Source organism: Aedes albopictus, chromosome 1 (genome assembly GCF_035046485.1).
Source record: "Aedes albopictus strain Foshan chromosome 1, AalbF5, whole genome shotgun sequence".
In the NCBI taxonomy this organism is placed as follows: Eukaryota; Metazoa; Arthropoda; class Insecta; order Diptera; family Culicidae; genus Aedes; species Aedes albopictus.
The window spans coordinates 226,836,923-226,851,573 of record NC_085136.1 but is presented as its reverse complement, the minus strand read 5'-3'; the positions used below and the strand labels follow the sequence as shown (position 1 = coordinate 226,851,573).

Below are 14,651 nucleotides of genomic sequence, written 5' to 3'. Positions count from 1 at the left end.
GCAATCTGAATAGCCTTTGAATTGGCGTGCATTTTTGTGTATGGAAAAATTCAAGCTAGTGTTCGTGTGATGAAATGTCACTTATCTCTATAGTTAACATTAGAAATTCAACTAAAATAGGTAGTTTGGGTTATTCGTGTATTTACGCTGTGTTTGCATTCTTTTCTGCGTATTTTTGGGTAATCTGTTTTGCCGTGCACATTTCCATCTTGTTTACGTCCGCCACCGAATCAGCAGCAAACGAAAAATTAGTGCTCCGAAAGTTGTAAAATTATTTAATAATTCAAACTGTATAAAAAACTTTCCAGCGTCCTCAAGAAGCACCTTTTGTCTAGGCTTCTTCCGTTTGCCCGTGGACTGTACAGCATCACAACGATGTCCGCCGAGAAATTGCTGCCGGATTTGATTGGCGGAGGAGCAGCACCACAACAAGGGTCGAATCCGGATAATAAGCTCACGGTCGGTGGCGAAGAAGCAGCCAGTGGTAGTGTGAACAACAGCAACAGCAAGGCGGTGGCGCCGGATGAGGAAAACAATCGCAGCCCACAGGTTCAGCAGCCTCCGGATTTTTCACAGTTTGACGACAGTGAAGATGAGGATCACTATCATAGTGGGGGCTATCAGGCGGATAACATCAGCATCGAGAGGATAAGGCAGTATCTTTCGGACAAGTTGGGATTCTACACCACCGATTCCAACTACGACGACAAGGACGGTGCCCCGAGGAAACGGGTGCTGGAAACGGTTGACATTGATGGCGTCATCAAACATTGGAAGAATGGGGGCTTCAAGAAGATAGTCACGATGGTCGGTGCAGGAATTTCCACGTGTAAGTATGAAAGAGGAAAGAGGGGACATTGTTTAAAGGTTTTTTTTATAATTTTAATATAGTTGAATATCACAGTTTAGGATTTCATAGGAATGTTTAATATAATGATAAAATATTTACAGCTGCAGGAATACCAGACTTTCGATCGCCAGACACCGGATTGTACAACAACCTGCTGAAGTACAATCTTCCGTACCCGCAAGCAATTTTTGAGCTGGAATATTTCTACCAAAATCCCAAACCATTCTTCCAGTTGGCAAAGGAACTATATCCAGGAACCTTCAAGCCAACTCCTTCGCACTACTTTGTGAAGCTGCTGGAGCAGAAAGGACTGCTCATAAGGCACTACACGCAAAACATCGATACGCTGGAACGCATAGCTGAAATCAACGAGGAGAAGATCGTCGAAGCTCACGGTACCTTCTTCACCAACCACTGTTTGCAGTGTAGAGCTGCGTATACACTGGATTTTGTAAAAGGTAAGATGTGAGATATCTGTAGTTCGCAGTAGAATTAAACCTCAGCAAATTTCCTTTTTCCAGAAAAAATATTCACGGACGAGATACCGACCTGTGCATGCGGCGGTGTCATCAAACCGGACATAGTTTTCTTCGGGGAAGGTCTCCCGGAACGATTCCACGTTCTACCGCACAAGGATTTTGCCGAGTGCGACCTGCTGATCATCATGGGCACATCGCTCACGGTGCAACCGTTTGCGTCCCTGGTCGAGTACGTCAACGATGACTGCGTACGGCTGCTGATCAACCGGGACAAGGTCGGCGGAGGAGGCTTCGGGTTCCTGCGATCAATGATGTTCGGCGAGGGGCTATGTTTCGATCTGCCTGGCAACCGGCGGGACGTGGCCTGGACAGGCGACTGTGACGATGGGTGTCTTTTCCTCGCCGACAAGTTAGGCATGGGGGTAAGTTTGGTAGTGACATTGACGAAGCAAATTGGGTGAACTCAATGAGGAATAGACAAAAGTGATTGAAAGTGGGTGATTTAACGGTAGCTTTTATTTTGGAAGCTACTACAAACTCCGTTACAATGCACTGCCGTGAATCGCATATCAGTCCCATCTTTGCTGGATTTCCTATGCAAATGGGACTGATATGCGATTCACGGCAGTGCAGGCCTAATAAATGACCGATAGTGGGGGCACAAACAAACAGATGTAACACTTCCAATAAGCTGTTCAAATGCGCCTTTAAAGCTACAGACTGCCCTGAACCGCATATAAGTCCCATTTGGGAACGTCCATAAATAACGTCACGCTTCGAAGGGGAGAGGGGGGGGGGGGGGGTGGTTTAGTAAAGTGTGACAATTTATACAAAAATTTCAGAGGTCTCATACAAAAAGTTTGACATAGGGGGAGGGGGCTTGAAAACGGTCAATTTATGGATGCTTATGGAGCGCATTCTAAACTTTTTCGTCATGAAAAAGTGACAATCTTTGCTTGCAAACTGAGGCTTCTTCCTCTTACTTGACAAAGTCAAGGGTTTCCTGTGTTTAAGCAAATTTCATGTAAACTCACATAATACCGCCAGTCGGGGTGACACTGGGCCTGTGGGTAACTTTGGGCAAAAAATCAAGAAAGATGTTTCACTCAAAATACTTACATTTCTTAAAGTGATTATCAAAAAGCTGATACCATATGGTAAATATAACTTGCGTTGATCATCCGCTGTAGAAAAAAATGTCACATTTTGTTAATTTTCCATTAAGAAAACGTGATGTGAATATCATGGTTAAGCGTACTGTACATAAAAATTGTTTTAAAATGCCCAGTAGAAAACAGCTGAACATCGGACATGTAATGAACTGCTGTTTTCTAGTTATATTGGGTAGTTGTTTTGAGAAGTAATATAAGTTTTCTTGGTTTTGTAAACTGTTTTGCATGAAAAACTTATTAATTCGAGCTGTAGTGCAAATAACTCATTTTGGGGGTGACTTTGGGCCATATAAAAACAATGCAGTCAGTACGATAACCCTAAAAATTCACATTATTTTATGCATAAAACGGCGTTTGTTTTAGAAATAAATGTAAGATTCATGCTAAATTAAAAATGCACGCATAGGGGTAGGCGGGGCATAATGAGTACCTTGTATTTTCACTGTAAATCTTCAAATTAACAAAACAAGTTGCTTGATTGTAGCCTTATTATCTAAAATCCAATGAGTTGATTACAAAACATTAGTCAAAAAATCCGTTTACCTTGAAAAATAAATCAAATTGCGTAAAGTGGCCATATACTGGGAAAATATTATAAGAATCAGGTGACCTAAAATAAGCAGGGTGTCGACTACCTGGAAAAACCTGGAAAGTCAGGGAAAGTCAGGGAATTTATTTTTGGACCTGGAAAATCAGGGAAAGTCAGGGAATTTTGTTGATGGTCAGGGAAATTGATTAATGATAATCATAAAACGGTGCATTCGAGTTATACATATTCCTACACTGAGGATACTGTTCGTATGTTTTTCATAGTTTACATCTTATGAATCAGTTATTTTTATTTTTTTCATCATTTCATAGTTCTCATATGCTTTTCATACATTGAAAAGCGAAATCCATAAGACTTGTCGTATGAAAAATCTCATGAGAAGCATCGTATGAAAATCATAAGATGTGTTATGAAACACCATTGCTATAAAACAACAAAACCTTTTATTGGCTTCTAACCACTTCGACTTCCGAAGCGTCGATGGTCGAATGAGTAAAGCACGCACTCGCCAATCTTGACGTCCCTGGTTCGATTCCAGGTTGCGATTTTTTTTTATTTGTGCAAAATATTTCATAAAAATCCAGGGCCCATATAGCCGAGGCGGTAAACGCACGGGTATTCAGCATGACCATGCTGAGGGTGACGGGTTCGATTCCCGGTCGGTCCAGGATATTTTCGTAAAGGAAATTTCCTTGACTTCCTTGGGCATAGAGTATCTTCGTGCCTGCCACACGATATACACATGCAAAATGGTCATTGGCAGAGGAAGCTCTCAGTTAATAACTGTGGAAGTGCTCATAGAACACTAAGCTGAGAAGCAGGCTTTGTCCCAGGAGGACGTTACGCCAAGAAGGGAGAAGAGAGAGATTTCATAAAAATATGTATGATAGTCATAAGACATAGTTTCAGTTTTTATACGTTATCGGTATGATTTTCATACGTGAGTGCAATGAAATTTATACAGTAACAGTATAACAATAATAGTTGGCGCTTTGAATCCAAAATCATAGTTCATTACTATGATTTTCGCAAGAACTTCTTGTGGCAAAAAATCATAGTTGATTCGTATGAATTTCGGAGTTGCAGTATCCTCAGTGTACAGTTATGGGATTTGAAAAACTAGCTAAATTGTTTCTTAAAACTGTTACATCAAATCAATGTATGTTTACGATCAAATCAATGTATAAACTTCATCCTGAAGTGCATCACACTGCACTCAATGTAATGTTTGGTGAATTTTCGGCCGAATCTTTGGAGGTATCGTTTTGAAATGCCTCATTTCTGCATCTTGATGGGTTTCTAATAAATTTATTGCCGAATTCAGTCTTGAGATGCCCAGAAATGTTTTGTACAGACGAATGATGATTTTTATTATTCTTTAGTAATAATCTCGGGAAAATGATGATTGCGCAGTACTTCATCTAATTCATTCTATATCTACGCTCTCAGTAGAGCTTGGTCTGCCTCTTCAACTTAGTGTTCTTTAAGCACTTCTACAGGCAATCAAAGCCTTATGCACTAGAGAAATGGATACCCAAGTTACTTCACAGCTTACCCTAAAAAGTCCATAATATTTTACCCAGATCCTTGAAAAATAGTCTTCTTTTGCAAAAAAAAAATGCAATTTCTTCGACCCTTGGTGTATTGGTGGTATATTAATGGCCTTGTGGAAAACTATGATTCAGTTTCTTGATGGTTTTATGTGAAGTCTATAAGGAATATTTTACAAGGTATCTGCAAGATTCTTGGCGGTATTTTTGATGAATTTTCTAAAATTATTAAGTTTGCTAAACTTTCCTTGCCAAATCCTTATCAGACTTTTGCATGTCTTTCACAAACTATCGTATCCATACGCGATCTCTAGTGGTCTCCTGGCATAGCCCTTACAGGATTCAAATGATTTGTTTTCACAGATCACCCGTAAAATGATTAGGTAACATCGTGAAACACCATTCTTTAGATTCATAATGGTTTTCTGACGTGTTCTCGAACAGATCACTATGGAAGATTTATGTAAATTTTCAATTTGGATGAACTTTTGAAGTTTTTATTGGTACGGCAAAATATCTGTGTTGATAACTCGATACCATCAACAATGATGCGTACAAGATAGTATTATATGCAGGTTTAATAGTTTGATGAAAATATTTATGTGGATTAAAAATAAAAATCTTGCTGTTCTGCAAGAAATCCTTCAAAGATCTAAATCTACAGTAAAAAACCATCAAGAATTTCGATGAAAATATGGAAAGAATCAAGTAATGAGTTTACCAAAGATCCCAATAAAATTGCAAATTTATTGAAACTTAAGAAGATAAAAAGCACAATGAAACAGAAGTGACATTCCCTTTTATGCTGGTTGATCCATTCCTGAAAAGCATTTGAAAAGTTTTAGCTATTTCAAGATGATAACTATGTAACGAAGACAGGATTATCAATTTTCTAAAATTCCTTCAAGTGAAATTCATGTTGCAATTCCTAGTTTTGGAAGAATTTCGAAACATAACCTGCTAGACATCCTGTAATCTTATTTTAGGATCAACAGATTTGCCATCAATGGAGGCATCAGAAAATCCATACGGCTTTTCGAAATCGCTTGATGGAACTTTTAACCCTTTATAAGGCAGTGGCAACTATATTGCCACCTTATACACATTTTTTTTTTCTGTTCGTTTAGAAAATTTTTACAACTTCTGTTTCAACTGATGGACACATTAGGCCTTTGTGAGCACTCATGATTTTTTGAGCCATAACAAATATGAATGGGCTTTTTTAGAACAAAATGTTTCTCCAAAAACCGCCATTTTTGAGTGCATAAAGGTTTATAAGCTCGAACTTCTGTTGTGGTGAGCGAAATAAAAATCGAATTATGGGGAATCAAAGGCCTATGTTCCTTTTACTTGTGGACAAAATTTCAACTTGATTGCTTCATTACTTTTAGAAACTCGGCCTTTTGAAAAAATGTACTATAATAAATGGGCATGTACTAAAATTGTCATATCGTCCAAAATAATTGACCAATCGAGTTCAAATCCACACAAGTAACTCATGAATATTAGGGCAATAACCTATCAAAAAATCAGCATGATTGATAAACGCATCACAAAATAACAACATTTGAAACTTTGTTGACAAAAAGTTGAAATTTAGACCAATTTTTTTCATACAAAATCGACCATCGATTTTTTTGAAAATAAAAACGTTTTTGTTCATTACACCACATGTACTTTATATTCCAATGTAGAACGAGTTGATTCCGTACCTGGTTCTCTCGGCCTTATAAAGGGTTAAGAGTATTTTTGGGACACATTTCTACAAAATAACTGTGAAGAATTTTCGAGAAAGAAATCTAAATGAGTTCTAAGTGAGTTTGTTAGCATTGTGCCAGACCTCTTAGAGAATTTGCCATGAAAAGTTACACGATTCATGAAGGTCTTTTTGACAAATTAGGAAAGTTTATAAACTGTATTCAGATATTGTCAATACATTTACTGTACTTATTTACATCAGTATCAGAAATAATATGGCGGAACTTTGGATTTTTGTAGAGGCGGATTTTATTACTAAGATTTTTTCCATTATGAAATGTAAATATGCATACACGACAAAATTGCAGCTATCTGGAGTAGCTCATAGAGTAGTTCTAACTAATAAAACAAAATCAAGATATTATGCTAATGATGTTCGAATATCCTAGATGTAATTTTGGCGTTTTTAAATAAATTGTATTGGTCTTCTGAAAGGATTTTCATCTACATTAGGGAGTTTTTGGTGGACGTGTCAAAAGTTATTTCCAACACAGCGTATCAGATAGAAGAATTCTGAAGAAATATGACCATATGCCTTAAATCTATTGAAAAAAAAATCTGGTTCAGTTTACTTGTTTTTTCTATCTTTTTATTTTTCCACTCCTATCAAAACCAGCAAAATTCAGAGAATTTTATTTTATCTCATGAGCAGACACCCTTAAGCTGCTTAAGCTATGATTTACATGATCTGGAATTTTCAGTGATAGGGACTGGAAAGTCAGGGAAAGTCAGGGAATTTGATTTTCAAAATTGAGTCGACACCCTGATAAGGTTTTGGGTATCGAAATCACAACTTAGTGGGCATCTATCGATTTTCTTGATATTCCCTAGGCCAATGAAATGTATTTGTAACACTTTTGAACTATTTGTATATTTTTTTGTTGAAAAAATATGTTTCAAACAGTGTTGGTAAAATCACACTCAAAGCAGACTCATAAACCGCTCCTGCGTGAGCAAACTCGCGCACGATTCTGAATCATTTTCTCATGCGCGAGATTTTCATGCAAAATCTCGCTCTCACGAGTCAAGCGCCGAAATCTCGTTCGCTTGTAAAACGAACCCAAATCAATTTGAACGGCATTCAATCTTATTGTACGCTAGATTTGCTTTTGTTCTATCATATAATCCTAAAAATTTTGATGTAAATAATAAGAACACCAAGAAATGAAGCAATGAGTGAAATTGCGAGTCAACTCATGTTTGAGTTTTTCGGTGGTGAGTTTGGGGAATCAAGAATCGCGCGTGAAACAACTCAACCATGATATTTGAGAATAGGGCAGTGCATGAAATTATCTCCTTCTCTGTCACTCTTACAGACATTTTGTAAACAACAAGGCCACGAAACGTCAAAATCCCATACAAAATCAAAACAGTGCGGTGCCCTATTTGAGTTTTTACCAACACTGGTTTCAAAGAGTTGGTAGTAGGGTGGGGCAGAATGAGCAATTAGTGATAAAATAATGAAAATGGTAAACATCTTCAACAAACAAATTTTAATATTGGTTTTCTCTGTTTTGATGCATATAGTAAGGTTTTGTCTGTTACTTTCAATTGATTAGCTTTAAAATCTCAGTATCTGTATATTATCACCGTTTAAAAATTCCTCAATAGAAGACTCATTGGAACCCCACAGTTCCCTACAAATTAAATCCCGTAATCCCTTCAAATTCTCATTGATGGTTGCCGGTATGCTTTATCATTGACAAGAATAGTCAATTAGCATTTGATTGTGTACAAAACTGATATTGATCATCCTGCCCCACCTAGGGTGCTCATTATGCCCCACCCCCAAAACGCAACTCGCGATTTTATACGTTTTTAAAAACATAAAATTCTACAACATTTATAACTTTATTCGGAATTTCAACGATTAGCTTTTGTCAGTTGAGGTTCAAATGAGCATTGAACGATAAAAATGCACATTGGTTGCACTTAATTTACTGGATTTGGTGGCAAAATACTTAAGCTGCTCATTATGCCCCGCCTACCCCTATCAGTTTATAGGTAGATGATGAGGAAATATTTCTCTTGTCTTTTGAGAATGCTAGTTGGAGTAATATCCAGGGGATAGCGGATGTATTGTAATGGATCAATGATCGTTTACAATGAATGTGGTCAAACTTTCACGTTTGTTTGTCTGTGATGTTATTTTAAAGTGACTAGGCACTGATAGGTTGTGCTCGAGGTTGTGCGCAAGCAGCTACATATTCACTAGTTTTGATTTGCAAGCGATATTTTCTCACATTGAACTATTAGGATTGAATTTTAGTGTTTGGCCCAATGTCACCCCCTAGAAGGGGTGAAATTGGGCCAATTTTAATTACTCTATATTATTGTCAAAATTAAAGTTGAAGCATTTATACTTTAAACAATCCTAAACAATATATAAATGAACGTGTCTACCGAATTCAACATTGATTTAGAGCTAAAGTATTGTTGTAACGACATGGACATTAGTGTGGATCATCGGAACCGTTTTCTCAGATCACAGCTTTTTTGGTTCCGTTTCGGGTCCTGAGTATCTGTGCAAAATTTTAGCACGATCGGTTGCGTCTACATATTGCGCATTGCAATTGAAATTTGTATGGGATTTTGTATGGGAAAACATACTTTTTTACATTTTAGCCATAAGTTGAAAAAGTTTGTCTGAAACTTTTTTATCCGATACTGTAAAATGATAGCCTAGGATGTACTGAAAAACTTTGTTGAAGACCGCAAAGCGATCCAATGCTTGTAAAAATAGATATAACCAACGAACGGCATGCATGTGTTTATGCTTTAACATGTAAAGGAATAACAATAGTAACAAAATCATTCTGTTTCGCCAAGCAATGCCAACGCTATAACTTTTTTCATAAGCATCAGATCACTTCGTGGTCTTCGACAAAGTTTTTCAGGACACCCTAGGCTATGTTTTCACTTTATCGATTACACGGTTTTAGAAAAATTCGAGCTTGTTATGAGAGAAATGCAAAAAAGTGTGTTTTCCCATTAAAACCCCATACAAACTTCAAACGCGATGCGCAAAACGTAGACATAACCGATCGTGCCAAAATTTTGCACACTTATTTGGGTCCTAAAATGGGATCAAAAAAGCTTTGATCTGATGGGATACTATTAAATTTTTCATTCTTCCATATAAACGATGACCCACTCTAATGGACATACAAAGGGATGGACTGTGCAGTTTTGGCCCAATGACACCCCCACTGACGGTATGTCGCATTTGACGAATGCTTGTATGAATACATAAAATTTCCCCCGGGGTTGATGGAAAATGTTTGAAACAAGTGGTTGCCCCTAACTGCTTCTTCTACTTCGCAAATTTGTCAAGTGTTTGATGACAAATTTGCAAGCAGTCAGCCCAGGTCGTATGGTATTGCTTCCGTGTTCTTAAAAGAGCACATCTCCTACCTGCTAGCACCACTCCACCGTTTATTTAGAATGTCGATTTCCAGTGGCATTTTCCCTTCCTGCTGGAAAATTGCATTGAATGAGTATGCAGATCAACTCAATTTACGGAATGCCAGGGCCGGATTTACAAATATGGGGGCCAGGAGCCACAATGTTGTGGGGGGCCTTAATATAGAGAATATTAGAATCCTCTACATAGAGATGAGCGGAAGTTACATCAGCTGCTTTGTTTACATTTTCTAATTGTGGTCGAGATTATGGTAGATTTTTTTTTTTCAAAATTTTGAAAAAATAGCAGGGCTATCGAAGAAATTTAAAATTCATTGTAAAGTGTTACGCTTATCATAACATAGTCAATTTCTCGATATTAAAAATAAATAATTTTAATATATTTAGTTCAGGTTGCAATACCGTTCAAACGACACTTTCCTACGAACGATCAGCATGTTCATTTGACTCACACTTTGACAGTTCTCTATGCACGATTGCATTGGCTTACAATGACCGCCTCCGCAGATCTCTATAATGAAGGATTACTAGAGAATATATTTTTTCCAATATAATGGCTAGTTCCCACTTCGTACGTACTGTGCAAAAAGATAGGACAAGAAGTAATGATCAAGTAATGATTCCGCTTCAAAATTACTTGAGCGGTTCGCAGATGGCAAGTAAGGAAAAAAAGTGTAACGCCAGTTACGCTTCCCGTTCAAATCAAAAGTTTAAATTTGTTGAACAAAATTTTGTCACATGGTTTCATGGAGATCCACAGGGTACTAATTTTACAGAAATTCTTTTGGCAATATTTAAATTGTCACTAATGTTATCCGCAAAAGTTGTTTTAAAGTGATCATTTTTACCCCGCATTACGGAACTTGAATCTAAATAGAGCAAAAAGCAGAGCCAAAAAAATGTTGATATCCCACGCTTAGTATCATACGGGCGTACCTACAATATCGATTTCTCTTTGATTAATAATTTGAGCGGCAAATAATGTTTGGTTATTTTTGTTGTTTTAGATGCATCTAGCATTTTGTTGATAGATTTTTTTTTCTTCTAGGATGAACTTCGGGAAATGATCAAACAGGAGCACGCTAAACTGGATGCCACACAACAGAAACATTTCCCGGTCGCAGAGCCCAGCCAGACGAAAGATTCTATAGATTCTACTGCTTCGCAAAACCACATCACCGAGGATGGTATGATACACGATGTCCAGCCCGGTGCCGATGTTGCGGCTTCAAGTGTCGCTCCCATTCCGGATTTGGTTCCGGTTGATATTAACTGTCGCGGCGAAATGAAGGATCTTGACGCGGGAAAATCGACAACGGTGGCGGATGAAACCAAGAACAATTGAACGGGTGCAAATTGTACAGTCAGTGCAAGCCTCTTTGCAAAAGTGGCGAATACAATTGTGAATAAATAGGAAACAAAGTGTAGGTTAACTTTGCAATCAAACTCCAATTTTAATCAACCGACATAAATAGTTGCAGTCGTTCGAACTTAAAATTGAACATAGAGAAATGACAAAAAATCTTGTAAAAAACTCAATTTTGAAAATTAACTTAACGTTAATAAAACGCAATTGAATTTTGACAAAGCTTTTATTAGTGTTGATTAATAGATTACCTAACAATATCCTATTATGAGTTGTACATTTCAAGGATGTTTCGGATCAAACCAAACATTGTCTTAACAGTTCAAAGTTCACTTTCACAAGGTTACGTTTAATAGTAAGATACAAGCTTCAGCTTGACACAACTACTACAAGTTATTTAAGTTCAGTTTAAAATTCAACGCAGACAAGAATAAATAAATTATCCCGAAACAGGCCCACGTATTGTCACTCACATCTCTGCCAATGAAAACTCCCTTAGTAGCTTCTGCCGAAAAGTGTGTAAAACTTTGCACTTCTGCCGCACGCCGGATGAACACATTTGTCGTCCTTTGTAATCTCGGCCGGTTGTTTGAACGGAATACACAGGGTCTTGGCTCCCATTGCTGGTGCTCCGGGTTCAGCTTCCGCATCGTCGCGGGCGCTCTCGGCTTTGATCTTGTCCTCGCACGGAGTTTCGCCGCAGAACGGAGCCATGATGATGTTCTTGGTGTCCAGGAACTGAATAAACTCGTCCCACTTCTTGGTCACCTTCAAGTGATCGTGCAGGTCTTTGTCGGCCTTCTTGAACATATTTTCGTGGATGGTTTCCAATAGGTTTGGAATGTCCTTGGCTGCCTGATCTCGTTTGACGGTAGTCTTTTCGCCGGTGTCGCGACGAACGGCCACAAACTGTTTGTTCTTCAAATCCTTGAAGCCCAACTCAATGCGAATAGGAACGCCCTTCAGCTCCCAATGGTTGTACTTCCAACCCGGAGAATAATTGTCCCGGTAGTCTCCCTCGCATCGGACTCCCGCCTTCACCAGTTCGGCTTCAAGCTCCTTACAGTTTTCGTACAGAGATTTCCTCTCGTCATCCGTAGTGTTGGCAGTGATACCACAGGGTACAATGATCGCCTGGATGCAGGCAACTCGCGGTGGCAGCACCAGACCTTGATTATCGGCATGCACCATAATCATGACACCAATCGTACGGGTCGTAATACCCCATGAGTTCTGATAGACGTACTCCTTCTCCTTAGTTTCCGGATGCTCGAACACAATGTCGAACATCTTGGAGAAGTTTTGTCCCAGGAAGTGGCTGGTGGCGCCTTGAATGGCTCGGCCCGATGCGGAGATAAACGCCTCCACCGTGGTCGTGTAGTCTCCGCCGGCAAACTTCTCCTTTTCGGTTTTGCGACCCTTCACGACGGGAATGGCCAACAAGTCGGTGTACACCTTGGCGTACAGATCTGCGGATGAAATTTGAATGATTGGTTAGGTATTAAGAGGAATAGAGTTTCAGATTTTAGAAGAATAAAACGAATTATCCCTGGCCAAGTTCGCAGGGTTTGACGGTATTAAAGTGAAGGTTATTGTAATGTAGTATTCTTTAGTGAATCATATCACCTTTTTAACACTTTAATGCGCCTCCAACGGTTCATCACGAACCGGCTGCTGCAGATGGAGTATGGCTGATCATATGTTTTGGCATATTCATCAGACATGCTCGATAAACACGGAGGGACCGCCGGGGCTCAATAGATTCTATACCCAAGCAATAGCTCCAAGTCGGTTGGAATTGAGAAGGATTCGATGATCATTGCAAATCCTAGTAGAAATATTATAGGTTTTGTGACAGGTTTTGAAACCTTTTTATTGCCAGTAGACTTGAAAATGCTGTTTGGGCTTTCCTTCCCACATTTTTTGGTTGATTTTGATTGACTACTAAATTTACTATAATTTGAGTAATATACAATCTTTAAATATATGTATTTAAATTAATAATTTTATCAAAACAGATTTGCTTCTTTTAAATATTACAATGATATCCAGTAATATTCTCTAAATCTAGTGAAATCAACCGAATAGTAGGAAGGAAAGTTGCAGCACTTAATAGTGCTGATAGATTCGAAGCTAACGTGCGAACAATGGATTACTGCACGAATTTATATTGGCCTGCTTGCTCTCACACATGGTTTAGCTTTTGAGCGGTGACGACACCGCTCAAACGCCAAATTACCTTTGGGAGTGGGCGGGACGGCTCAAGTTCGTGCAGTGGACCATACTTTAACACTTTATTAACGTCAATGCGTTCGACGTGACATTTTGGACAAAAACTGATTGTTTCTTAGCTGAAGGACGTAACTTGTGTATAACTAGGCTGACATTTCTAGGTTACGGGGGGAGGGGGGGGTAATAACTTGGTTTATCTAGGTGAGACCGATAGGACAAATGAACGGATTGGCTCTGTTTTAATAGTTAAGCTGTTTTCGTATCTCGTATCATTGGAAGCCCATGACATGTTCAAAACTAGTGTCTATCATTGAAGATGGCGCCAGAGCTGTAGGTGGCTACCAACATAGGTGTTATCGCAGTTTTGGTTGTTGTCTTCAATTGGTATTTGACCGTAATATTTCTTGGAGATAGCATAGGCACAGTTGTCAACATAGACAGCATTTTATGTTATGTTATTTCCAAGAAGTAATAGCAAGGACATAAACATTCCTGGGCTTCAGGTTCCGCGGGTTAAGATTTATTCTGATAGTTTCATAGACTTCACATGACTGAGGGCGGACATGACTAATACATCTATGGGAGGGAAAATGCAAAATTTTGATTAAAACTACTAAGGCACAATGTAAAAACTAGTGTTAAATTGGGCAGCATAGCCTATTCCGTCTAAACATTGGTCTTTGTAGAGATGAAATTTGAATAACGGGTTCAGCCTTGACAAACAAGCTGTCACGCAGCTCCAACTAAAAACCCCCCCCAAAAAAAAAAAAAAAAAAAAAAAAAAAAAAAAAAAAAAAAAAAAAAAAAAAAAAAAAAAAAAAAAAAAAAAAAAAAAAAAAAAAAAAACGAATTATTGAGAGTTTTCTCTGATTGATTGATTTGTCTTTATTAGAGAGACTTTCAGCCCTTGGAGAGTTCTCTCTTTCAAAAAATAATTTTTTCGTGTATTGCGTGGTGTGGCAGGCACGAAGACACTATGTCCAAGGAAGTAATATCCATTACGAAAAGTTTTTGGGTATTGCTAAATACCTGCGAATCATCTCAGAAAATTTGAAACGGAGTTCCATTAGAATAGAAACAACAGATATAACTTACCAAGAATATCCAACACTTCTTGTTCAGCATCAGCCTTTACGCCGAAAGCAGTGTGTCCCTCTTGCCACAGGAATTCACGGGTACGCAAGAATGGCTGCGGATGTTTGAATTCCCATCGCTGTAAAAGTAAAAATATATGAAAATAGGCTAAAATAGAAACACATCTGCCATACATA

At 38.4% G+C, this 14,651-nt stretch overlaps 2 protein-coding genes across 2 annotated transcripts in view; one reads left to right on the top strand and one right to left on the bottom strand.

Moving 5' to 3' along the window:
• Window positions 1-200: 200 nt before the first annotated feature.
• On the top strand, window positions 201-11,601 carry LOC109432118 (NAD-dependent protein deacetylase Sirt2). Its single transcript, XM_019708403.3, has 4 exons — window positions 201-829; window positions 952-1,308; window positions 1,372-1,751; window positions 10,831-11,601. Exons 1-4 carry the CDS (start codon window positions 376-378, stop codon window positions 11,125-11,127), a joined length of 1,488 nt encoding a protein of 495 aa, XP_019563948.2. The 5' UTR covers window positions 201-375; the 3' UTR covers window positions 11,128-11,601.
• Window positions 11,477-14,651, bottom strand: part of LOC109432116 (bifunctional glutamate/proline--tRNA ligase) — a 24,932-nt gene continuing 21,757 nt past the window's right edge. The window contains exons 6-7 of the mRNA XM_019708399.3: window positions 14,476-14,593; window positions 11,477-12,617 (exon numbers count right to left, since the gene is read on the bottom strand). Of these exons, the coding sequence (XP_019563944.3) occupies window positions 11,644-12,617; window positions 14,476-14,593 (1,092 nt within the window). The 3' untranslated portion in view covers window positions 11,477-11,643. The remainder of the gene's footprint in view (window positions 12,618-14,475; window positions 14,594-14,651) is intronic.

Coding starts and splice junctions, on each gene's coding strand:
- LOC109432118 (XM_019708403.3), top strand. CDS start 376: ATGTCCGCCGAGAAATTGCTGCCGGATTTGATTGGCGGAGGAGCAGCA. Junction 1,309..1,371: donor TACACTGGATTTTGTAAAAG/GTAAGATGTGAG, acceptor TCCTTTTTCCAG/AAAAAATATTCACGGACGAG. Junction 1,752..10,830: donor CCGACAAGTTAGGCATGGGG/GTAAGTTTGGTA, acceptor TTTTTCTTCTAG/GATGAACTTCGGGAAATGAT.